Source organism: Acipenser ruthenus, chromosome 10, assembly GCF_902713425.1.
Source record: "Acipenser ruthenus chromosome 10, fAciRut3.2 maternal haplotype, whole genome shotgun sequence".
Classification (NCBI taxonomy): Eukaryota; Metazoa; Chordata; class Actinopteri; order Acipenseriformes; family Acipenseridae; genus Acipenser; species Acipenser ruthenus.
The window spans coordinates 18,175,733-18,202,808 of record NC_081198.1 but is presented as its reverse complement, the minus strand read 5'-3'; the positions used below and the strand labels follow the sequence as shown (position 1 = coordinate 18,202,808).

At 38.3% G+C, this 27,076-nt stretch overlaps 2 protein-coding genes across 4 annotated transcripts in view; both read right to left on the bottom strand.

Moving 5' to 3' along the window:
• rabgap1l (RAB GTPase activating protein 1-like) overlaps window positions 1-27,076 on the bottom strand; it is a 358,860-nt gene that overhangs the window by 232,028 nt on the left and 99,756 nt on the right. For all 3 annotated transcript variants that reach the window (XM_059031914.1, XM_034016161.3, XM_059031912.1), the window contains exon 13: window positions 23,360-23,510. In XM_059031914.1, the coding sequence (XP_058887897.1) occupies window positions 23,360-23,510 (151 nt within the window). The remainder of the gene's footprint in view (window positions 1-23,359; window positions 23,511-27,076) is intronic.
• On the bottom strand, window positions 57-23,415 carry gpr52 (G protein-coupled receptor 52). Its single transcript, XM_034016194.3, has 2 exons — window positions 23,360-23,415; window positions 57-2,232 (listed from the first exon to the last, which is right to left on the bottom strand). Exon 2 carries the CDS (start codon window positions 2,187-2,189, stop codon window positions 1,110-1,112), a length of 1,080 nt encoding a protein of 359 aa, XP_033872085.1. The 5' UTR covers window positions 2,190-2,232; window positions 23,360-23,415; the 3' UTR covers window positions 57-1,109.

Here is a 27,076-nt window from a genome sequence, read left to right as displayed (position 1 = left end):
ATACATATATATATATATATATATATATATATATATATATATATATATATGCCTATAGCAGCAACGTTACTTCTTTTGCCATCTCAAAAAAGGCAAACTCTATGACAGAGAACAAGAATGTTAAAAGGGAATTCATACCGAGTAACTTTAATAAGACTCAAGGAAAATCATAAGATGTTTCTGAGCAAATTACATATTGGCCATTATATAATTTAAAATATATATATATATATATCTTAATGCTTGTCCACACAAATCTCGGAATTTCACTATAATAGCACACATTTAAAAAATAAATATTTTAAGTCGTCACACATTGTTTAATACTAATAACCCGTTTAAATGTGCACTGAAAATATTAGGCACAGACACAATTAAGAACGAATAATAATAATAATAATAATAATAATAAATAATAATAATAATAATAATAATAATAATAATAATAGTCAAATCTTTACAATTTAAATAAGATATGTGCAAGCCAATTTATACTTAGGAACGCCTCCTACAGCAGAAAGCTACACAAAGGGTTAATTATTTGTAAATTTGTTATCTTCTATCTTTTTCTGTTTTCACACAGTACACAGACAGTGCTACACAATTATTACTGACAAAGGCAATGGGGAAGGGGAATAAAAGAGCCTTATTAATTTCAGATAGCATTGACATTGTACGTTATTTATAGAACAGACTAGGAGAGAGATCCCATATGTTTAGTAAGATGTGCTGAATTCAATTGTCCCCCATTGACCCGATGGCTCTATAACAAGAAAGCCTGTGGAGGTTGGAGGTCATCTTTACATGATTACATTATCCTGCACCACTCAGACACTTTCAAGAGAAATAAGCTCCTTTCACTAGTGCCGTGAAAACCACATCCCAACTGCAGGCTAAACAGGGTCACCTCTCCACATCAATCCTTCAAGTTTAGACTAACAAGATTCTTGATTAGACACCTGTCTCAAGCTTAACATGATCAATGGGCCGGGAAGTCCATTTTACCCTTGCCTCCTGCAAGCTGTTTAACTCAGACGTGGATTTACTCCATCACAAAGCTGAGCAAGACAAGGACACAATCTGAACCATTCCGTAGATTTGCTGTCTTTTCAAATTGAGCAAGAGTTAGCCCTTTTGCGTGGTTTGGGGTCCCGGATATCTCTGTCTTTGGAACAAACACAGGATGAGCAGATGGTTTCGGACAGCCTGCGCAAGCCCAGCCTGAAGACACTGTTGGACAGGCTGTAGATGACACAGTTGCAGAAGCTGTTGCTGATGGCCAGCCAGGTGGTGACAAAGGACAGGGCAGGATTGTCCAACACTTGGGAGCTCTCTAGCAGGAAGTAGATAATGTAGGGCAACCAGAGCATGTAGAAGACACTTGTGATGCGGAAGAGGACCATGGCATAGCGGCGATCGGGGCTGCTGTGGCCACCTTCTCCAGTGTCCATCTCCTGGCTGGGAAAACGGGCACGCCGTTCGCTGATCTCTTTGTTGTGCTGCCTGCAGATCTTGAAGATGTGGAAGTAGGTGAAGCAGACCATAAAGGCGGCTGGTGCGTACAGGAGGCACACAATGAAGCCTGTGAAGTAGACGTTGGTGGGCCAGGAGCGGGCACACCACTCAAAGATGTCCCCGTGGTAGCCCGGCTTCCCCCAACCGAAGAAGGAGGGCAGGAAAATGAGGCAGGAGTAGATCCAGATGAGAACAATGCAGATACGGAGCCTGCAAGGAGTGACCAGCTGGTTGTAGGACAGCGGCTTGGTAATGGCCAGGTACCGGTCCACACTTATGCAAGCAAGGCAGGCCATGGAGACACTTTTGAGCACAGAGATGATGTAGCCAAAAAGCTGGCAGGTCAACCACTCCTGGACTCCCGTTCGGTAGTGTAAAAGGGAAAGCGTGGGGACCAGACAACTGACACCCACAAAGAGGTCTGCATATGCCATGGTTTGGATGAAGTAGCTGGTGGTGTAGTGGTGAAGCAAGGGAGCACAGTGAAACACAAAAATCACTGTCAGGTTCCCAATGATGATCAGAACGGTCAGGAGGACGATGACCACTGTCTCCAGGACACAAGCCTCCTCTGTGTAGTGGACAAAGCCCAGTGGACAAGAGTGATGTACGGATGCATTGATGGAGCTGGTGTTCATTGTCAGAGTCTTCCATTCAAGTGTGGATTGGTTCATGGCTTGGGACGGAGGTGGTTGGAGTCCCGGAGGTTAGCCAGTGCTACAGGGGTAAAATAAATTAACAGGACATCTGTTCCCCACTCTCCAATGTCTGCTAGTCACTATGCCACAGCTGCTGCTTCTATCTAAGATACCGGCGTTTCACTAGACTGCTCATTCTATTCACAGCAGCAGGGCTGTATTGACGCACCTAAGCTTTTTAAAAAAAAAATAATGCAATGAGAAGGAATGATGACTAGCTCCCTCCAGTGCACAATCCTCAACACTCTATCCATCCTGAATTAGGTTTGTTAACCTTTATGGACATTATGGAAAATAAACTCAATTATCTGAACAGTTTCTTCTGGCAGCTACTATCTACTACTATCAGATCTGATATGCTGGAAGCATTTTCTTCCTCTGGGGATAGTTCAACCTACCTTCACAGTAAAAAGGATAAAGAATCAACTGCAAGGTGTAGAACATAAGATCGCAAGAGAGGTGGCATGAAAAAAGGACATGGATAGGGGCTTTTTCAGCACTTAAAAAAGCAAATAAAATATACCAGTCACATTTACAAGTGACACAATAAAATACCACAGCTTAAATAAATCCAGTTCCAAAAAATGGACATCCAGGGTGATTCCAAAGTAAGCTACACAAAGAGAGTAGTGTCAATTTTAACTGCAATAAAACGCAACATAGATTTTCAATTCAAAGTTATGCTAGTTATTTCTCAATGTTATTTAAACCAGCGTTCAAGAAGACAACACAGGCTGGTAGCATTCAAAGCAATAAGACACTAATATTGCAAAGTGCAATGCACCTCACATTTAAAATCCACTGTACAAGGTGCAAAGAAGTTGACCAAAATTAATATACGGGGATGTGTGCCGTCATTCTGAAATCTTCTTAATCCAACGGCTTCTGTCACCAAGAAAATTACTTATTTCCATTTCCTTTAAATGTAGCCCACAGTGTAATACAAAAACACTCCTCCAAGATTAAGCCCTATTTGGTTCATAGATGTGAAGTCCTTGTCATGATGTGATCCAGTAGATAGTAGCACTAGTTTACTTAAGTAAAAGATCTAATGTATTTTTCCCCACAGGTTTCCAGCTGGTTAAATTTAAGAACAGAAAAACTCCTGCTTTAGTTAAACAGACAGAGACCTTTCACTCTGACGACTGTTTTCCAGTTTCAAATCTCCAGCAGCTATTATTAAAAACTTGTCCTGCTCTCTCCCTGTTGAACTTTTAACGCTGCTTTTACTGTGGGTTAAACAAGATAATAGAACATTCCTCCTACTTACAGCAAACAAGGTGTTAATTCCAACCAGTTTTATTTCTTCTCCAATTGCACTTGGGGGATACAGTCCTGAAATTTAGGCGATGCTTGTTCAAAATTCTTAGTAGAAATCTCCCATTGTCAGTTCTCCACAAAATAAAAATTGCATCCGAGAGAGAGGTTAAGCCCTTTCAGAGTGATTCACCAAGCAGCCGTTTTCACATAAAAAACATACAGCTTCCAGATTTATTTTACTTGCCGTAGGACTTTCTTTTTATTTGTTTTGTTGTTCTGGGGGACAGAGAAATTCTTTCCAAGGTTAACTCTACACTGCGGAAGGCATACTGTAGCAGAAGAGCCTCTAATGCAGTGTAAAGGATGCTGTCGTTGTCGCTGGATCTCTCTCTCTCTCTCTCTCTCTCTCTCTCTCTCTCTCTCTCTCTGACTCTCTTGTTTTCTCTGTATTACTTGGCTGCACCTGAGGCCCCCGCTCTACCCATCCCTCCTCCCACCTTCGTACCTCCCTTTTTCTGTCCCTCCTCCTAGCCTATGCAGAAGAATTTGCCATTCAAAAATTGACTTGGTCCTTCTGCCCTCAATAAACATAGTGGCCAATGACCATAGCTTCTGAAATTGTCACTTGGTTACAGTTGCCAGGCATTTGTTGGCTTATAGTCTCCCACGTTAGCTGCGATCAAGCATGACAAATGAAGAGAAGGGCAGGGGGATGGGGGTGGGGGGAGTCCTTGATTATTTGATTGTTTTCTATAATATACCTTTAACTACAAAAATAAAATCCTTCAACAAAGAAAAATTTACAACAAAAATGAAAAACATTTGTGAAATCTATTATTCTGACAAGCGGTATTTTGCTATAATCAGATGCATTATTGTCTCTTGTAACACAATCAGTAGCAGCAAGTAGAATTCATTAATAATTAATTACAAAAACAGCTTCTAAAAAAAATCCCTTATATTTGTCACCTCATAGGCTTTATAGTGTAGTTGGCATTTAAATCTTGTCTGGATGCAAAGCACCCTGCTGTTTAATGGCAACCTATTGGGAAAGGGAGATTCACTTGATTACATTCCACACAACCACTCTCTCCTGCATGGAGAATTAACCAGATGAAAGAATATATAGGTGGAACACACCAGTTCTGTAGCACACTTACTCACAGTCCCATAGGTGCCAGTGTTTACCATAAACAGCTCACAACAAGTTTATACAGGGCTCTTGCTTGAAAAAACACATTTTGTTTTTGCTAATTTGATTCATGATTGAATTTATGTTAAATTGCTGTGAAGCATCCCAATGTTGTCCCTCAAAGACCAGGAAAGAAGAAATCACAGCCGGGGCTGGTACTGTAGCCTTCAAAGCAAGAAGACACTAATGTTGCAAAGTGCAATACACCGACATTTAAAATGCACAATTCTGATTACAGGGGAAGGTGAGTCATCATTTTGAAATCTTCTTTATCGAATTGTTTCTGTCACCAAGACAGTTGTAGTGTCCACAGCCTAATGCAAGAAAACTGGTCACACATTCCACCAAGAGTAAGCCCTGTCGGATTCATAGGTATGCTGTCTATGTCATGATGTGGTCCAGTAGATATCAGCAGTTGTTTCCTCAAGTAAAAGCTCATTCAAGTATCTTATTTTACCTTATTTCACCCCAATGTAGTCCCTCAAAGACTAGATGGTGCAGTGTCGTACCTTTAACGCAGTAAATGTTCTAATAGTAACAAAAAAACACTTGCGAGAATGTAGCAAATATACTGTACTTATAATGATCAAATTGGCTAATTATCCTTTTTTTGTTGTTACAAGGGAACAAGGTCAAAAGCATCACCTTTTGCACATTACAAAGGAAATTGAATTCATCCTATATTTTTGTGATTATAATTTCTGTGTTCGTTTTTTGTTTTTTTCATTAAATTATTTAGGTCAGTGGGCTCCCGAGTAGCGCATCCAGTAAAGGCGCTCCACGTGGGTGCAGGATGCACTCTATAGTCTGGACGTCGCAAGTTCGAGTCCAGACTATTCCTTTGTCGACTGAGGACAGGAGCTTCCCGGGGGGAGGAAGGGTTAGGTCGGCCAGGGTGTCCTCGGCTCACCGCGCACCAGCGACCCCTGTAGCCTGGCCGGGCGCCTGCGGGCTTGCCTGTAAACTGCCCGAGAGCTGCGTTGTCCTCCGACGCTGTAGCTCTTGGGTGGCTGCATGGTGAGTCCGCAGTGTGAAAAAAAGCGGTCGGCTGACTGCACACGCTTCGGAGGACAGCGTGTGTTCGTCTACGCCCTCCCGAGTCAGCGCAGGGGTGGTAGCGGTGAGCTGAGCATAATAAAAAATAATTGGCGATTCCAAATTGGGAGAACATAATAAAAAGAATTGGCAATGACTAAATTTATAAAAAATAAATAAAAAAATAAAATAAATTATTAGGTCACCACTTATAAAGTCAAAGTCAACCTGAAAGCCCACAAAACAAAATCTGTAAATTGTCATGCTTATTGACTGGATTTGAACATAATGATCTGGTCACACACCAGCACTACAATAGAGTCAAGCAAAATAGAGAACCACCATTGCATCTCATTAAGCAGTGTGTCTACAGGAGGGTGCGTCTAATTTAAACAGCTCTACTGAAATATCACCATGTGGTCTTATCATTTGTTGAAGCTAAGCATGGTTAGACCTGGCCAGGACTTGTATGAGAAACCTACAATGATATTGGTGGTTTTTTTATGGGGCCAGAACACAACCAATACCCCAAAATGTTTTTAGGAGACACTGACCGTGATATCAGAGGAACTGTCCTTTGTATGAGACATTGTAGGTTACTTTATGGGCATTTCCAGTGCACTAACTCCAGTGGCCTTGGTAAATCCCACTCCAGGTAAATACAATTCTAGCCTGGATAAATCCCCACCACCAACAAACTGCCTATGTACTTATTATGCATTGAACAGCTAGCTCAATCAGGACCATGACATATCCTATTGCGACTTGCATATTGTGATGCGTATTGTGACACCGGTGTATCCTTATACCACTAAAGATTAAAGCGAGGAGTTCATACAAAACAGTGAGCTTTTCAGTGGTGGTGTGTTTACAAAAAACAAGTGGGTTCGATAGCTGGATCTTTAAAGAATATTTCGAACTGCAGTCAGACCAAACCGAAAAAAATATCTTCATAAAATCTAAACTGTTCCTGGGAAGTGACCATTTGTAACTGCAACTAGTTTGCTAAATAACTTGCAACAGTAACAAATTACTTTTTAAACTTCCCCACAGTGTAAGTGTGTAGAATTGAAAGATATTACATACACAAAAAAAAATGTAAATTAAAAATAACCTTTCAAATAAAAAAATAACTGTTCACTCAATAATGAAGAGATCTGCACTCAAGCCCCTTGCTAATTAAATAAGACAACATAAAAGCTTTAGAAAATGTCAGTTTCACACCAGTTAAAATGCAACACCTGCACACAAATTTTAACCAGTGACTGAGAACAGATCTTCAGTAAAATGTCACCTACCCACAGACACAATCACAGGAATGGAGAAATCAGTGTGTGCTTTTTTTTATATACAGTAGAACCTCCGAGTTACAAACACCTGGTGAATGGAGGTTGTTCGTAAGTCTGAAATGTCCCTAACTCTGAAAAAGTGTTTGATGCTTTTAATAAATGTGTACACCTGCTATCTACAGCCTTAATCTAGCAAATAATACAAGGCTACAGCACAGTAATGCAAAACTCGTATGACCAGCACGTCATCTTTGCATACAATACATCTGTTTTTACTGCTCCTTTGAAAACTGTTTGATTTTTTTCTTGGTCTTTTTTAATATCACTGACAATTTCCTGATAATGTATTCCAATTGCAGAGTATGATAACCCTGTAAAGTTTTTTTTTTAAAAAAATTATATGTGTTCTTTCAAATGAAACACGTTTGCATTTCCCAGTTCTCACCATTTCAGTAGGTTAACGTTACTCTTTTCTATTCTGGTTGCATTGTAGTCATGGTGTGATTTCATACTTTTCCAGCTAAAAGTGGGGTGTTCAGTTGACCGGTCAGTTTTTAAGTTTGGTGTTCGTAACTCTGAGGTTCTACTGTAATTACCTAGTTTGTGTAATAAAAATCATCAGATGCCACTGTGCCAACAATCCTTCAAAATCTTCTCTGAACAGACTTATTTATAATTGGTTGCATAAGATGACTTATGCAACCAATAAGTAGTCCCATTGGAAGAGATCCCGGTAACCATGAAGGTATATCAAATTGGGGCTGCTTCATTTTGCAGTTGGATGTTAAACAAAGCTAAAAGATTGTGTACATGTATACAGTATGTATAATTAAATATGCCTGATATTAATATAATTCACTTAATCGCAAACTGCTGGTAACCTCTTGGTTATTCGGAGTTTAGCTGGAGGACAGCCCTGAAAGTGTGCTTGAGCTCACTGTGGGCTTGATATTTGTCTAAAAACATTTTATTCACAATAATATCAGGTTTAGTCAGTTATACAGGCCAGTTGTTAATAGTCAATATCCCTAAACCTAATTAACAGCCAATAACAAAGTATAGATCAATTATCAGGTCGGCTAATCAGTTACAATTGCTGTACAGGTCAAATATTGAGTTTTCCACAAAAACGTGTAATATTGATCTGCTCCGACTATGATATATGTGGATAAGAACTTCTCTAGTTGAAAAAAAAAAAACACACACACATTTGTACTTCCTTTATATGGAACACCTAACTGGTCGGCATTAAAAATGCAACTAATATTGGAATTTGTAATAGTATGTTCATAAATCAAATCCTTGTACTTCGGTTTAATATTTATTATGTTGTTCCAATTAAGGTGACTCTTGAAGATTAGATAAAATGTGTATCTTGTTAATTAATTTTCAAATAAACATGTAACTTGCTCTAGTCCACCAGTACAACTGAATTGAATATAAAGACCATGTGATTATAGACTTCAGCAACGCAGTGAAACTCATTATATTAGCAGAGGTGTTAGAAGGCTTTACTCTTTGGGACCCATTCAAGATTTGATGCAGGTCCAAGTTGACTGTGCCCTTTGTTGGTCTCAGAGACAGGTCAAAGATTAAAGTTCACTGCTGCTGATTTGTCCTCCCTTAGCTAATGAGAGGTCCAATGCAGTGGTAAAACTGGGATTTGACTGGTGATTAGCAAGACTAAGTGTGACCAATTTAAGCAATAAAACATGTTGAGATGGGTGCCAGCAGCAGTCAAAACACAATCTTTGCTAATAATTAGAACATTAAACAATAGATAATTAAAATCCATTACAACACAAACCATCTACTGGATCTGTTATTGTCTTATTACTGGGGAACACTTTGAACAATATAGCCGTTATACTGTATGGTGCTATGTGCTTCTATGTTGTTCAAAGACCCAGGTTAGTTTTAGGGGTGTAATTATTCATTGTGTATCCAATGAATCATGATAATTTCTTCACATTGTAAGTATCATTTCTATTGTGATCAAGCACAGCCTAACCCATTGTAGTTCACCAAATGGTTCTTAAATGAAGAATAATTTCAAGTTTAATAGTAGGTATGAATATATACTCTCCCTATCTTATTAAATATTTGTCTTTTCACAAAATAGGCCATCATAAAATTATAATTTGATCTTACTGTGCATCATACAAGTAGCTCATCATCAGGACCATGACATGAATTGTGACACATCATATTGAGGTCTGCATATCATGATATGTATTGTGACTCATTACATGCCTAGTTAGTATACACACTAAGATCCTAACAAGAGGTTGGGACTGCATGCCTTCGAAATATTTAACAAATAAAGCTCCCTTTTCTCAGCAGAGTAGCTGGATGTGTTTCTTGCACAGCACAGCACTGCACCCCTTCCATGTGTTCTGTCAGCTGGAGGCTTTAGAATGGAAAGCGTGCATTAGCTAGTACCATCAGGGTAGCAGGGGTAAAAACCATGGCATTTGAAAGATTCCCTACTTCTTAACAAGTCTGTCTCTCTTAAGATGAGGTTTAGCTTAACCTCGGATCGCAGTCAAGGGCATTCATTAAAACTAGATGTTTAAATTAGTGGTCCTCAACCCTGGTCCTGGTCCTAGGTCCTGTCCTGCTGGTTTTTGTTCCAACCAAGCTCTCAATTACTTAATTGAAACCTTAAGTGAACTAATAATTTGCTTAATTTGACTTTTTAAATTGATTAGCTTACAAAATGTTGGAGAATTCAAGTTCCTTATATAATTTTATATTTAACTTGAAATCTCCAACTCTTTAAAATAAGTAAAAAGCTCTCCATTAAGGGTTCAATTAAGTAATTGAGAGCTCGGTTGGAACAAAAACCACCAGGCCAGTGGGTCCCCAGGACCAGGGTTGAGAACCACTGATTTAAATTATTAAAATAAGACCCCTCCTTGACATTTTACAACATTTTTACAACCTCCTCAGGTGATTTTTTCTTTAAAATCATGAAATTTCGATCAGGTCAGCTGCAGCAATAACGCCCTCAAAGCCTTGGGCATTGGAACAGAATGCAGCCGGGCAATAGTTTCTAAAACCAGGGTTGAGCGTAGTTGTTTTGGACCATTGCCGAAAAATAAACAGGTTACGATTTTAAGGTTGTCCTTTTTTTCCTTTTCAGAAAAACAATACATTCAAGTTGCAGATTACTAAATAAATAAGTCAATATATTTGCATATCTTCTTAGCAAATGAACATCTAATTCAGCAGTAGTAAGTTCTAGCCAATTAGTAGCCCTCTACAGCCAAAGTATAGGCACTATTTTTCATTGGCTGGGCTTCAGGCTCAAAATGCACCTGAGGCCTGGGTTGTATCAGTTGCCATATTGTGACTGCCAAGCCAATCATGTTTTATAGAGAGTTTGTTATATAGTTAAAGTTTTTTTTTTTCATCAGTAACAGCTAAAATCAATTACCACAAGAAAGCGAGATAGGGAGATGCAGAGAAGAAACATTTTATTACTGCACATTAAAAAGAACATATACAGTTTAATTGGAAATGTGGAGACTGTTCTTTCAAATAAAGTGAGCAGAATTCTTGTATCATTTCCCAGTGTTGTACATCCCAGGCAGATGGCAACAGCCCCCTGCACCTGCCTTACACACTGTGATGGCAGCAGCGGCAGGCACACACACACACACCTTTGAACACCCAGCACCATCACTGAACCCCAATGCTAGCCCTCAGCTGTCTTTTCTTAAAAAATACAGATTGCATCACTCACATTGTGACAGCAGGTAATTCAAGCCTATAACAAGACGTGTCAAAGGCAATTCTTTCTTATAAATGACACATAACCACACAGAGGTGTATTGTTGAAAAAGATCTCTGAGCCTAAAATTCAGAGAGTTTATTAAAAGAAGAAATAAGGAAACACCTGGCCAGGGTTCTGAGGTATCTCCTCCAACACAGTTAAAATCTGGTTCTGGTTCTCCTTGTGGCTCACCCAATGGTTCTTGAGTGAAGTACGTTTTACAGCTGGTATGAATACATACTCTCCCTAATCTCATTTATCCAAACAGTCCATCATTTGATCTTGTTATGCATCATACAAGTAGCCTGTCAGGACCATCACTTGTATCACGATACATAGAGTATCGCAATTTTCATGTTATGATATGTATCATGACTAGCATACTGTGATACATATAATGACATTAGTGCATTGTTACAGTCGCAATGTCCATAAGTAATGATGCTAGGGTATTGGGGAGGCCTTCAGAGTGTCATTATAGCTACTGTGTGGGTTATCTTAGCACCATCTAAGTGTGGTCTATCACCTCCCCATTTGAAGTTCCTCATATTAATACAATATTATGTATATTGTCTTCTGTTGACCAAATCCTGTGCTGAGTGCAGTTGAGTCATACACTGCCCTCAGTTACTGTAGGTAATATAATGCACCCATTAAAAAATACACATGAGGAATAGGCATTCAAAAGTGCAATTTTCTAACAAATAAAACAAAGGTATTACATAAAACCTTTCCATGATATTGCTGCCATATCCCTTTCCCTTTTACTCTGCCGCAATGGTATATTTAAATGATTGGTTTATTTATAAACAAAAACAAACAAAAAAAAAACAGTAATTACTATTTTGTATAACTGTATCACAGAGGAAATGTACATTACAGATCTTTTTAAAAGTAGATTCTAAACAATTGAATGCTGGTTATTTACCTTCAGTATATTCCCCAGCTGTATGTACTGTACAACCAAGACTCAAACAGATCTATGCTATTTGACAGTTTTATAGTGTAGTTTAAGCTGTGTGTAGTTGATTCTATACACTTGGCAAGTTTGCAGGATGGCAACTGAGTAACCCTAAACCAGTACCTTGGATATACAGTTTTACAAATTGGATCACTCAGTGAATTAGATAAATTCTTCTGCGTGGGGAGAGTAGGAAGCTGCTAAGAGCACAGCGGTCAGCTCGTTATCCTGAGCAATTCTGCCTAAGAATATGAGAATTCAGTTATATTACAGCTCCATTTTTATCCCGGTGCTTCAACTCAGTCTCCCAGAAATGTTGTCGAAGCTACTGTAAGTAACAACCTTCATAAAAGAAAGTATTAATTTGTGAAGTATTGGAAAAAGTAAATGAAATAAAAACAAATAAACCAAATTAAAAAATGGTTGAATTAAATCAATATTAAGTCAAAAACACAACATTCTGGCCTTTACCTGAAGTGCCAATAATAAATCGATAATAACCAAAGGGCAGACTGGAGAGAAAAAATAACAGCAATTAGAAGATGCATGGCCAGCTAAGAACTTGCAGAATCTAGGAATAGGATAGGTAAGATTTCAAAATATAGAAATTGCAGCCTATTACCTGATAAAGGTTTCTGACCTTAACCCTAGGGTGCAAACTAAAAGTATACCATGGTAAATTAGAAATTTCCCCAGTTATTTTATATGTTGACCATCGTTTAATATGCTTTGTTACACTCTGCCATGCTTTTACTATGGGGAACTTGTATAAGCTAATTCCCTCTATCGAGTCAATAAGCACACCATCGGTTTGAACAAAAGCCATATGACAATCTTTTGTATTTAAACAATACCAGGTGTCACGTGTTGATACAGTATTACCGTGGACACTATACTGCTATGACAGGTCAGGTTTATTGCTTATTTTATTTATTTATTTATTTTATTAAGGAAAAGCATTGTGTTAAAAAACGTATTTTAGCATACTTAATATTAACATCTTGGAAGTTAACCTTCAATCTTCCAAATGAAAGTTCTTATAATGTTAAAGAAGTTAACTCTAGGTAATACTTTACACTCAGCACAGATCGGGACAAGAGGATACTATTAGAAAGAAAGTGGAGACAGACTTCGGACTAAGGCTCTGGGGCTCCACCGAACCACAGTCAGAGCCATATTGTCCAAATGGAGAAAGTTTGGGACAGTAGTGAATCTTCCCAGGAGTGGCCATCCTGCCAAAATCTCTCCAAGAGCAAGGCGTAAAATCGTCCAGGAAGTCACAAAGAACCTTAGAACAACATCCAGGGACCTGCAGGCCTCTTTCGCCTCGGCTAAGCACCTGGATGATCCTCAAGAGTTCTGGAACAATGTTCTATGGTCAGATGAGTCAAAAGTGGAACTTTTTGGCCGACATGGGCCCCGTTATGTCTGGCGAAAACCAAACACTGCATTCCACAGTAAGAACCTCATACCAATGGTCAAGCATGGTGGTGGTAGTGTCATGGTTTGGGGATGCTTTGCTGCATCAGGACCTGGACGCCTTGCCATAATTGAAGGAACCATGAATTCTGCTCCGTATCAGAGAATTCTACAGGAGAATGTAAGGCCATCCGTCCGTGAGCTGAAACTGGAGCGCAGCTAGGTCATGCAGCAAGACAATGATCCGAAACACACAAGCAAGTCTACATCAGAATGGTTGAAGAACAAAAAATTTAAAGTTTTGGAATGGCCTAGTCAAAGTCCAGACCTAAACCCTATTGAGATGTTGTGGCAGGACCTGAAACGAGCAGTTCATGCTCAAAAACCCACAAATGTCACTGAGTTGAAGCAGTTCTGCATGGAGGAGTGGGCCAAAATTCCTCCACGGCATTGTGAGAGACTAATCAATAACTACAGGAAGCGTTTGATTGCAGTTATTGCTGCTAAAGGTGGCGTAACCAGTTATTGAGTCTAAGGGGGCGATTACTTTTTCACACGGGGGCATTGGGTGTTGCATAAATTTCTTTAATACATAAATGAAATATGTATCAAATTGTTTTATTTGTTCACTCCAGGTCCCTTTTATCTAATATTAGGTTTTGTTGAAGATCTGATAACATTCAGTGTCAAAAATATGCAAAAATGCAGAAAATCAGACAGGGGGCAAATACTTTTTCACGGCACTATATGTTTATTAGCCCAATATAGGTGTATGTTTCAGCTCATCCGAATGTACAGTTTAGAAGAACATGCATGCTGCCATGACAGAGAAGGGTGAGCAATCTGAAGTGTGCATGACTGCTGGAAATGTTAATGTGGTCACTCACTGCAGAAAGGTTCAAATGTCTCGAGAGGATTTTCAAAAACCAGTGTTACTGTATCGAACTCGTGGTATAGTAATGAGAGCTTTGGTAACAATTGACAAACGCATTTCTTATTAAAAAGCTTAATTGTCGCAGGTCACGTACATCACTTCCTGTCTTAACAACTAAATAAGGGGAACTCGTTAATCAGAATGTATGTTAATGAGATCAAGAAAAATGAATGGAAGCATAATTCGCTGTTATGGAACCAACTCCCCAGTAATGTTGTTGAAGCTGACACCCTGGGATCCTTCAAGAAGCTGCTTATGAGATTCTGGGATCAATAAGCTACTAACAACCAAACGAGCAAGATAGGCTGAATGGCCTCCTCTCGTTTGTAAACTTTCTTATGTTCTAGTGTACAGGGAGGCGGCTCTCCCACCAGCAAGCAACTGATAAAATATTTTCAACTTTTGCCGTGACGTAAACTACCAGCAGCCAATGAGGGGAAAGTAGGAGACTCCTTTGCAAGGAAGAAATAAAAAATAATAAAATAAAACAGAGGAAAAACTGTTCTGATTTCAGATTTCCAGAGTTAATGAAACATTAAATCATTAAGGTCTGAAATCTGCCTTCATCAAACCGGAGCTGCTGTATCAGCCGATGATATTCGCCATATCTTTTTCTTTTCTTGAGGATGTCATGGACCCACAGCGATCTTACATTTTTTTTTTTTCTTTCTCCGGTAGAGCAGGGCGATCGCAATGATCTTTTTTTGTTTGCTGTTCATTGTTCCAAGTATTGTGTTGTCGCTTTTACAGCCCCCACCCCCCCCAAAAGAAAAGTCTGATATGATGGGATGGCAGTAGTTGCATTTATTAATCATTTGTATATGATAGTGCTCAATAATATCAATGTATAATGATGCATTTAACTCACACTCTCTTTGCCTATACCCAGCAAACCAGACAAAACTCACAAAGAAGGTGGCATTCACGCAATGTTTTTTTTCTTCTTTTTCTCTGTTTGACAAAGTGTATTTTTATTTATATTTAAATTATAAAAACATGTTTACTGATCTATATAACATATTTTTAAACTACATGTGAATGTTTTATTCCATTTATATGGATTACCTGTAAAATAATAGGATTTTCAATCAAATATAAACAACTATTGTGATGTCACCAGTAAATTATGCAAATTAGTACCGTCGAAGGTTTGAACCTTCCTTCGGTAATGTGTTCCGAACCTTCAAAGGTCAAAATGTACCCTTCGTTGCAGCCCTAATAATATCAAATAGGTACATTGACAGTACAGCCTTCCCCATGGTATCCTCCATAATACCTTTAAATAACTAATTTATTCAGCAGTTAAACATTATGCAGCCATGCTATTTCTGTCGAAGTGGGCGGCTAGCTATCTACATTTAGAGTACTGGGATAAAACAAACAATGATTCATTAAATGAGCTGCGCGACAAGTTAACTTACAGGGTTTTCTGTAATCACTTTCAGTGAACTTATTTAAAAAAAAAACAAAAAAAACTTGACATTAGCCAGAGTAAACCTTAACAAGGCATGCGTGTCAGGAGACTTGGACATAATTAAATTTCAAAGCTGAAATAGCTCTCTTTTAACAAGTCTGTACTAGCCCAGGTGTGAGCTTTTCTATATTTTGTTCTCAGTCTTTCTCTCCACAGACAGCAAGGCTATTGCCTTTGCAGTAAGAGCAACCTGATTCTATCAAACAGACACTCCTGAGACCCATAGAGGTTAGACAGTACTTACAGTGCTCAAGTGATGTGATCAAAACCAGAGCTCTGAATCTCATTTGGAAAGTATAGCCTACTGCACCAACAAGCAGATTATAACATGTGTCTTACTGATTAGAGCTCTAGCATCAGATTAGTATATAGTGCAGTGGATTTCCCTACCTCTTCAAACATAGTTTAGCACGAAACACAGCTTACAGTTGCTTACAACAACTTTTTAACTGCATGGGTCTCGATATTAGTCCTTGATATACATTTTACTTATGCAATATATGGAGAATATGCACACCCAACTGAAAATATTGAATGTATTTTACGAGTTACCTTTGCTCCCTTCACCTTCAAGAGTGGCGGAGCAAAGCAGAACCCAACTGAGGTTACTCTATGACTGCCCAATTTCAGGATAACTGGTTGAAAAAAAAAATGATATATGAGACACCTGTGTGTTAACAGTGCCTGTTGCTTTCTATTTTCCTTTATTTGCATATAAAAAAAACACTATTCAGGCAAAATAAAAATATTTTAAGTGTCCACCTCCAACAAGAATGCAAGACAAGCTGTCCCTGTAAATAGTTTGAGATGGGTATTGTGCCCCAATAAATTAGCAGATCTACTGTAAATCCCCCTTGAACTTCTAAACGTAACCCTAAACAATATTTTAAGTGCAGCATGGAAACCAGGACACAGCTGGAAAATAGGAATCTTAGGACAAAGGGTAGGAAACACGTCTTTATACAGTCGTGAGGGTATGGAATGGGTTAACTAACCATGGAGTTGAGGCAACATCACTGGGATCCTTTAAGACCTGACTTGACAAAGTCTTGAGATTAATTAGCTACGAGGAAACAGGCAAGCACTGATGAGCTGAATGGCCTCCTCAGGTTTGTATATTTTCTTATGTTCTTGTTCAATTGTATAACCCAAAGCAGCCCCCCCCCCCCCAGTCACAGACATGGTCAGATCCTTTGGTGTAATAGTTTGATACCCAGCTCCTCATTATTGCAACTCAATCCCCAGCAGTGACTGAAAGTGCAGCTCGAGTTGATTGCAAGTATGGGGGACTTGTCCTTGCGTTTGATTTGTTATGCATGATTCTTGCTCACTTGCGAAATGTGCAACATAAAAGACTGCAATCAGAACAAACTGATGTAATTACTGTCATTAAAACCAGGCCAACTGAGGGTCTGCTATGTGATGATAGTAATGAGAAACTGATCTCAGGAACACAGAAGAAAAAGAAAATTCAAAATTGAAGTAGTCTGACTATGTCGTCAGATAAAATCCCCAAAACACTTTATAAAAATACAGGAAAAATATAGCACTATTTTTTTTCTACTCGTACTAATCTGGTCTTTAATAAAGGCAGTAAATCTGTAATACTGGTACATTCCAATTTATATCCTGCAAAAAAATACATTTCTAGGATTCTCTCTATGTAGTTCTCAACTGTAAAAACTAGCAAATACCGCTTGGGTATTGCTGGGCTGGCAAATTTTTCAGCATACAATATACTAATACATTTATTTTTTGCAAATGTTGCAGGTTTTTCAGAAACACTAAGCATGCTGTAATTTGATCACGACACATAATCTTGCACTGCACCAGCTAAGGGCACACCTCAGCCTCATACTGCACAAGACATATACAATGGCGCTGCATTAACCATAAGCACACAAAAGATTAAACATCTATAATGATTTTATTAAGGGTTATACAATTTGTCTAAATGGCAGCAGATTTTAATACAGTACCAACAGCACACTAAAGAGGCTCACATGCCCCATCACTGTCTTGTGTATAGAACTGCAAGGGTATTTTACATTTTGTAGTAAAGGTTTATTCCAAATCAGGTGTGGTTAGTTCAAAATCTTAATTGTGCGTTGTTTCGTAGCATGTCATCACGTATCGCTGACCAGTTTACAGGGTTAGAAACTTCGACTAGCCCTACACCCAGTCCTGTGTTTCAGAACTTCCCTTGTTTAGATATATTATTGAAATCAACAGCGCCAGGAGTTTGAACAATCAGGCCCCTGATAAATCTGCTCTGAACTCATCACACTTGAATCAGTCTCACCTGCTTCTGTAGGTTCACTATTAGAAGTTGTTCATGCAGCAATAAAGCCTAGAATCCATATAAACAAAACTGCAATAACTGCATGGTCCGCTCATCTCTCCTCACGATTCAGGAGCCACTCCCTTGTCCACACGACTCTGTTCCTGTGCTTCCTCTTCTTTTACAGTGTTCGTGCAATTGGCAGCGCAGCACCACTCTGTGCAACAAGGCTTTCCTCCATGTTTGGAGCGTGCATGATGACAAAGTTTCCTGACAATTTTTGAAGGGCTTTATGGAAGGAACAACATGTTTAATAGTGGTTGCTCAAACTCCTGGCTACTGAATCATTTAAATAACATACTTAATTGATGTTACTTCAGAAACTCAGGCTTGTGTGAGTTTGTATAGAAATAAATTAACTCAAAAAACTATTCAACTTGTGTTTTAATGTCAATTTTATTTTTTCACACGTCAAAAACAAAATGCGCAAGAGAACCTTGTGACACGCAAATAAAAACATTACAACACTTACCATTATTTTTTATTTGAATTTCATGTTGGAACTTTTTTTTTTTTTTTAACAGAGATTAGCAAACTAGTGTTTTATTATAATTTACTATTTATCAGGCTTTGGGATAATCATGGATTTTTCATGTTTGAATATTCTAACCATATATTTCTAACAGTCTTTCATTTTTAATGGGCAATAATGTACACAAGAATATAAGAAAATTTACAAACGAGAAGAGGCCATTCGGCCCATGTAAGCTTGTCTGGTTCCCGGTAGCTGATTGGTCTCAACAGAATACTATATGCAAAACCTGGAAGCAGGGATGTATTACAATTCATCCATAACAATAATCACTATAACGGGTTGTTAAATGTAAGTTTCTTTTAGTACTGAAAATCTATTATAATTCACAATGACTAATTATTATTATTATTATTATTATTATAAAATTATAATGTTAGAATTTTTTTTAATGTTTATTAAGAAACTTCCATAAGAGTCAGCGCACACAGCTAAAATATTGTTGCCTTCTTTCTTGTAACTGTGTTTCTATTATTTTTAGGGAGGAATGAAATGAAATGAAAGTATAGGTAGATGCTAGAAAACAACCCATGGAGCTGATTTACAATGATTATACAATCCCTAGAGAAGAGGGCTGAGATGACATTTAATTGCTTTCAGTGATTCCCCAGCTGAACACACAGATTAAAAATAAACCTCCTCCGTGTTTTCCCACCTGTCCTTTAAAACTGCACATTTACTGAGCTCCGAAAACAAACCTTATATCATCCTTTCCATAGGCTGGACATCATTGCTCAAATAAATAGTCTTCTTGGTACTTGAATTGAAAAAGAAATAAAAAAAAAAACACAAATAAACTCGCAAATAACGTTCAGAGCATGATTTACCACCTTACAGAGCCTAAATGTAAACATAAAAAGTGACAGGGGAAAACAGTGTTATCATGCTATAACCAGCAGCAAATCTCTATAAACCTTAATAACCCATGACTGCAATACAGCATCACTTAGGGAAAAACTGAATTTAAACAAAATACATATCATACACTACATCTGACGTGATGGGCAAACACGTTTTTCTACATTTAAAGGCTCAGATGCTTACCTTAAGAATTTTTTGTTTCATATCTGCATTACAAGAACTTAAGCCCCTTTCACACTAGCATGCTCTACCCGGGTCAGGACCCAGTATCATGTGGGTCAGCTACGCGATTTCACACTGCTTTTGATAAAGCAGGGTGGACCTGGGTGACAGACGCAAATACACAATACACGTATCAATGCCCCGGAAGTGCATAACAGAGACAACTGATTTGGTACGCTGGTATGGTTGGTAAGAAAATATCTTAAATAAAGACAAAGCTAGACCAGTAATACTAAAACGGTTTTCCAGGCGGTCAAGTAAGATCCCGTGATCAACGGTGTCGAAGACTGCTGAGAGATCAAGAAGGATGAGAACTGCAGCACCCCCGGCATCCAAGATCTTAAAAAGGTCGCCAACAACACACAGAAGAGCAGTCTCAATACCATAGTGGCACAGATCATTATAACTTTCTCAATAAAGAAATCTTGTATAGATTGACATAATTCTGGGGAACCTTCAGGAATATAAAGATCGCTGTCTATTTTGCTTAGTTTTGAGACAATCTGAAATAAGGCCTCATTTATAGCATTATTAATCTTCCCAGAAAAATGTTGACATTTTGCTTCTGCTGTTGCTCTGTTGTGAGCCTTTTGCAGAGATTTTAAAGCATCCTTTAATTCCAAGTTCTTACTTTTTTGCCACATGCTTTCTATTTTTCTTTTGCTGTGCTAGTTCTGGGGTGTACCAGAGTTGATTAGGACGGGATTTAGACAAAACCCATCTCTTAAGGACCATTTCATCAATTGTTACAGCTAGTACATTGTTTAAGGTTGTCATCATGGATTCACAACTATCATCAACAAGCAACTGAATATTCTTCATTAAAATTGTATTAAAAATAGTATGGACTAACAATCTTTTAGGTCTGCACAGTGTTTTCCTCACCTTAGACAAGGCCATAGGAAAAATAAAAATAAAAAGTTCACACAGTAGTGATCAGTCCAGTGTAAATGTATAATAGAGAACACCTTCGCTGGGATGCCTGTAGAAACATGTAAGTCCAAATAATGATCTTGTTTAAGCTTGCAACAGATTGGTAAAATCTCATTAGTTCCATTTCTGTTAAAAAAAATAACCTCCACCACCTTTCTTACCAATTCTATCTGAGTGTATGACGTCACAATCTGAAGTGAGACTTTTACATATAGAGGCATCACTAGATTGATCAAACCAAGTTTCAGTGAGCACTATAAAAACAGAATGAGAATCAACTAAAAGTTGGTAGAAAACGGGCAGAAACTGCAGTCACCGAAATTATACGCCTGGGTCCAGGTCCTAGTCAGCAAGCAGGCACGATGTTCTCGTCTGAGGAGCCGAAGAGCCTACAGCAACTCACAGCCGTAAAAGAACTCCACCAGATCGCCGCCTCCGCCACAACCAGTCCGCGCACACAGCCTCTGGAGAACCCAGCCACTCCAACGCAACAAACAGTCAAGCAGGAGGATATAGTCACTGGTTTGTTTGTGCTTGTGGCAATGTGCTCCACCCCTGTGTGCATTTCTGTGTTGTATGTTGCGTGTGTTAATGTTGGTGTATAGAGATTGGTACACAGGATATAAACGGGTCTGTGTTTCACGTGTATTTAAAAATGTAGATTTGTATTTAGGCACGAGGATGGCACAGATCACTTCACGTGCTGGTTAAAATGTAATGTGTGGTCACGGGAGTACACTATATTAATTCACATGCAGTTGTACCGAGATTCCAATTGAATGATTGACTAGCAATCGACTCTCGGTACAACTGCATAAAAGCAGCATGTTTTCACTCACTCGGGGTTGGGTGTTCGGTGAGTAGTGAACGGGAGAGAGAGAAGGAGAAATAAAGTTAAAGATAAAGTTAAATAACAATTGCTATCGCGTGCTGGTAGGACCAGCACGATACTTGTTTGTTTATTTACTCACCGTGTTTGTTTGTGTGTCTGTCCGTGCACCGTTTGTTAAGTGTTAGTCCGTTTTGTTTGTCTCTTATTTTGGCGTGAAGTGCCGTGTCCTGTTTTTGTGTTCTGTTTAAACCTTTTATTTTGTTAATAAACGCTGAGTGCTACCATTTGCACTCAGCTACTCATCACCACCGTCTGTCTGTGTGTTTCTTCCGGGTCTGACATGTCACCACTCAGCCAGCCTTGTGACAGTGCTCCAAACGAATCCAGTATGGAGGTTTAAGCCAAGTTGTTTTGCAGAAAGTAAAACTAAAAAACCTAGCCGCATAAAACCAAACAAAAATGTGCAACACATTTAACAGTAAAAACGTTGAGTTAAAAAACTGTAAGTCGTAAACGTTGAGTTAAAAAAAAATATATAAAAAACTTTAAAACTCAACTTTAAAAACAAGCAGACAAAGAATCGGAGACATATAACACGCGGCAGACATCTTGCGCACGCTAATTTAGCAAAACATTAACAAAACACCTAGATCATCTCTCACCATCAAACCACATAGAGCATCTCTCACCATCGAAACACTTAGATCGTTGGGCTTTTCTCCTGATTGGGACAATGTATGGAACAATACATTTTTAGCTTGAACCTAGCTCACCAAATAATACACTTTAAACTTATCCATAAAGCATATGCTACTCCATACATACTTTTTAAAATGAAAAGGTCCCCTAGTCCGCTCTGTACAGTTTGTCAGGCTGGTGCAGTGGGCTCATACCTACACATGTTTTGGGAATGTCCGATTGTGGCTGCATTCTGGGACAGTGTAGCTCAAACTACTACTGAGCTGACGGAGGTTCAGATCATAAAAAATCTAGTTGTATTTCTATTGAATGACGACTCCTCCCTGGGCCTTTCTCAACACCAGAGCAGTATACTTCTGGCAGGGTTAACTGCAGCCAAGAAATCCATTTTACGACTTTGGATAGACCCTACTCCTCCTATGATTGCTACCTGGCTCTCGGACTTAAGAAGTATTGTTTTTTTGGAATGCTCCACAGCCAGGATTAATAGGGCACGTCTGACAACTATACAGGCATGGAGTGCAACTGCTGCCGATTTGGCTACGCTGATGTTTAAATGACTTGGGCTTCCTTTCCATTACCTTCATACTAGCTTCCATTTTTAGTATATAATTTTATTTTTAGATAACAATATTGTAGTAACTTTTTCTTATTTATTTTTTTATTATTATTTTAATGTGCAAGCATTGGCAATGTTGTAAATATTTTTTTTAAGTTTTTTTTTTTTTTTATGCTTGGTTTCTGTTATTAAAAATAAAAAAAAACAACTGATCACAAAAAAAAAACACCTAGATCATCTCTCAACGTCAGAGAATATAAACAGTCACTGACCTAGTCCAGGTTGATCTAAAAAAATATGTTGTAAAAATCGCAACCATGCTAGCTCGCAAATTTAGGAATATTAACATATCTGTCTTATTTAACTGTTGATAAAGCTCTGCAATATTACAGATTGATTCATGTTTTTGTAGATTTTTGTTTCTAATAATTTAAGCATTTCTGCCTCTCAGGGTAATACTTTTACACACAGTTCATAATATTATGATACTGTTCCACAATGGCTATAAAGCACTTAACTTTCCTTTATACATGCTTATACTATGTAAATACCCATATAAAAAGTAAACTACGAATGAACATCAATTTTTGAATACAATGAAAAAGATTTCTAGTCGGAACATTTGTCATTGAATTTTAGTTTCTTTTTTAATAGGCTTTGCCATACCTCACTGGGCTTTACAATACTTTCATGCTTTAGTTCAGTTTGACATTATTTTACTACGGTAAACTTTTATAAGGGTGCACACAGCATGTACACATATCAGTTCAATATTGGTACGCACGCAAACATACAGTGAAATTGTTCAACAAGAGTTTTCCTTACCTTTGTGATGAGGACTCTGTAATTCTCCAACATGGCCTGGTTATCATGGCAGCCTGCCAGCAGTTGCCATACCTCAGCACGGAGAGCCTCTGGGACCCCGTTCTTCACCAGCGCAGTCAGACCCTTGGGACGTACACCCAGGCTGCTGTGCCTGAGAGCACAAACAGAAACACCTTGTGTTGGAGGCTGCTTTCTTTAACAAAAGGCTATTTGGACTATATAAACTTGTCCGGTTCCTAGTAGCTGATTGAAAAAGGATCCAAATGATTCTGTGTGTGTCCTAAATCTATCTCAACTTAATTTCCAACTGTGTCCTCTGGTCCTGGTTCTTGTACTGTGCTTAAAGTATTGGTTAGGTTAACGTTGTCAACTCCGTTTAAGATGTTAGAGACTTCAATCATGTTCCCCCATTCTTCTTTGTTCTAGGCTAAATAGATTCAGTAGAAAGTAGAAGACATGTTTAATGTGATGTTTTCAGATTTGTCAGCAGGACTCACTCCAGTCAGACCTGTATACAGTGTTGGGGAGTAACACATTACATGCTGTAATCTGATTACATTTTTCAGTAACTTTCAGTGCAATGGTTCCTTTTCCAGACAGGTGGAAACATAACAGTTACCTTGAATATGTTTCAACAGTGCATGTCAAATCTTACATGTCACATGAATGTGCTACATGTCACATACACGCACCGATCATCTTGCTAGAAAATGGCTGCAGAGGAGGGAACAGGTGGGCTCGGTCTGATCAAACCGAACAAAAAATGGTATACCAGACTACAGTACACATTTTAAAAATGTAACAAAACCCTTTATTCGGTAGAGTCTGACAGGATAGGATGTGGCCACCCCTGAGAAGTAACTGTAAATAGTTACAAATGTGTTAAAGTAACTTTTAACATTTTTGGATTTTGGTTGTAAATACAAAATTCAATAGCTTTCAAAAATATGAAAAAGTAAATAACCATGACCTACATCCACTGTATGCAGCTTTACTAACCACTGAGCCACTGCAACAGTCTGGAAAAGAGAACTAAAAGTAAATTGACACCAAAGGGAAAGAGATAATATTGGCTCGAAGAGAGACAGCAAAGCTTTCTGTACTGCATGTTGATTTTCTGGGTGTTATCCCTGCTCTGGTTGTCAGGCATAGGTGAATTTTCAACGTGATTCAGCAAGCTAGATGTCGAGAAGGACAGCTGACCGAGAGATGACAGAAAATTCATAACTGCTCCTCAAGATTCCCTAGTTATCACGTGGCTTGCTAACTTTAGATTCAAGCCTTTAAAGTGCTAACACAGCTAACAAAAAAGTTCCATAATTATTACCTGTTGTGCATTCGTTACACTTAAATGTGCAGTTATGAAAGAAACACATGTTATAAGTAAGCATATATTTTTATTTTAATAAAATACAGGTACAGGACTTGGTTAAATAAACCTCTGTTTGCAAGCCATGAGGGTGACATTGTCCCCACCCTTTCAATGGCTTCTTTCCTGCCATTAATCAACCAGTCGCATCCTCTATTGACTGACATGCTTTCAGCAAGTGACATGCTTTGACCTAAAAGACATTGCTAAGGTGAAATTACACAGAAAGTGCAAGTATAACAGATAATCAGGGAATAAGGCATATACACAGATAACTTTCTTTAATCTATTACCAGATATCATGTTTAAACATGTTTAGACCTGTGTAGCTAATTAAAGTGCAAATCAGTTAAGATTTATATAATCATTTTGTTAGTCGTCTGTGGTGTTCATGTGGTGTGAAAAATACTTATCAAAAGTATAGGTTCTATTAATTTTGTCGCATCGTGTCTGATGTTAAGCAGACTTTAGTCTTGGTGGAAGTGATAGAAGTGACGCAGATTCACTGGTTTCGGACACTGATCAGGACGATGTAAAGGAAAGTGATCACTTGGATAAAGGCGTCTGCTGAATAAACAAAATAATAATAACTTTCACACAGATGAAGACTTTCAGCGAATGTCACCCGTCAGCAATTATGATAAGTTACTATAGTGAATTCTGGTGATTGTATCAAACTACAAAAGCAGTACCAATATATCAGTTTATCAACTGTGATTAGATCTGAAACTTAATTTATAGGGAAATTGTGTGATTATGTTTAGTGGCGTAAGCTGACACTGAAAGCATATCTCATTCGAGAGATAACACCCCCTACAGAAAGTGGAATAGTCCACCGTTTGAAATGTAACTATATTTTATTATGTCTCAATCCTAAAATTCAAGGTGATGCCAAACTATTGGCCATAGCTGTAGAGTTCCTTACAAGTCGCTGACAATTTAAGTTGGACCAGTAACAGAAGACCACAGAAGCTGATGCCTGATATAGGAGACCACAGACGCTGTTTCCAGGAACCCCAATTTGAAAATGGAGTCCAAAAAGAAAAAAAGAAAGCCAAATCACACTCATTTCAATACACAGTAAAATATGTATGTTAGCTTTTAAAAATGAGCACGTCTCCATAACTGTTTAAGTTGAATATAAAAAAGCTGTAACTAACAACTAGTAATTGTCATTCAACTAGTAATTGAATGAGCACGTCTCCATAACTGTTTAAGTTGAATATAAAAAAGCTGTAACTAACAACTAGTAATTGTCATTCAACTAGTAATTGTCATTCAAACTAATACAAAAATTAAAAAACACAACCACAAAAGATTATCCAGTATAAATAGCACCAGCAAACTAAAGAGCTATGATGCAAAACGGGTACAGAACACATACAACTCCCTTCACCCCCTCTCACCCTCTCCGCTCCTCCACCTCCAGAGCCTGCTCCTTCTCCACCCTTGCCCCTCAGTGGTGGAACGACCTACCCATGGATATCGGGCCTGCTCAGTCCCTGACCACCTTCTGGCGACTCCACAAGACACACCAGTTCAGTCAGCACCTACTAAACCTCAACTCTCAACTATACTAGACTAGGCCTATATGGCATCCACTTGTACCAGTACTTCCATCAGCTTGTACTTGCAATGAACAGCTCCATACCTTGCTGCTTTCAACTACTGCTCCTACCTATAACTACTTACTATATCTTGTATTTGAATTTACTCTTATAGGCATCTGTACTCACGTTTCTGTAAGTGTTCTTATTTGAAATCATTCTCATCCATTTATTGTACTTACGTGTTCTTACTGGACTTTACTCATATGCAAATAGTTACTATAAGATTTAACTGCACTTAGTTGAATTCGCTCTTACTTATAAGTAACTGTTTGCCTTATTTTGCTCTTATTTGAATTGATTTTTTTTGTACTTTCATATCTGCTCTTATTTGCATGATATTCTTTTATGTTATATTTTATAGTGTGATAACCTGTAATGTAATATTTTATAATGCGATACTTTGTACTGTCATAACTTGTAACAATTGTAAGTCGCCCTGGATACGGGCGCCTGCTAATAAATAAATAAATAAATAAATAAATACATACATACATACATACATACATACATACATACATAAATAAATAATATAATTCTACATATTTCATGTTATGTATAAAGACACAGATGAAAGAAAAATTGCTCCAATACTAAACAGTAGCCTTTATTGAAAATACATCTCTACAACACGGTTTTGAGCTGCATAACTACTAGTAACAGGTTACCCTTCAGGCAAAACTGGCAGGGACTGTTTCTCATCACACTACAGTGGACCCTACTGGCCAGCCGCCTGGTGAG

Bases quoted from the DNA above. Each gene is read 5' to 3' on its own strand.
- gpr52 (XM_034016194.3), bottom strand. From the start codon at position 2,189: ATGAACCAATCCACACTTGAATGGAAGACTCTGACAATGAACACCAGC.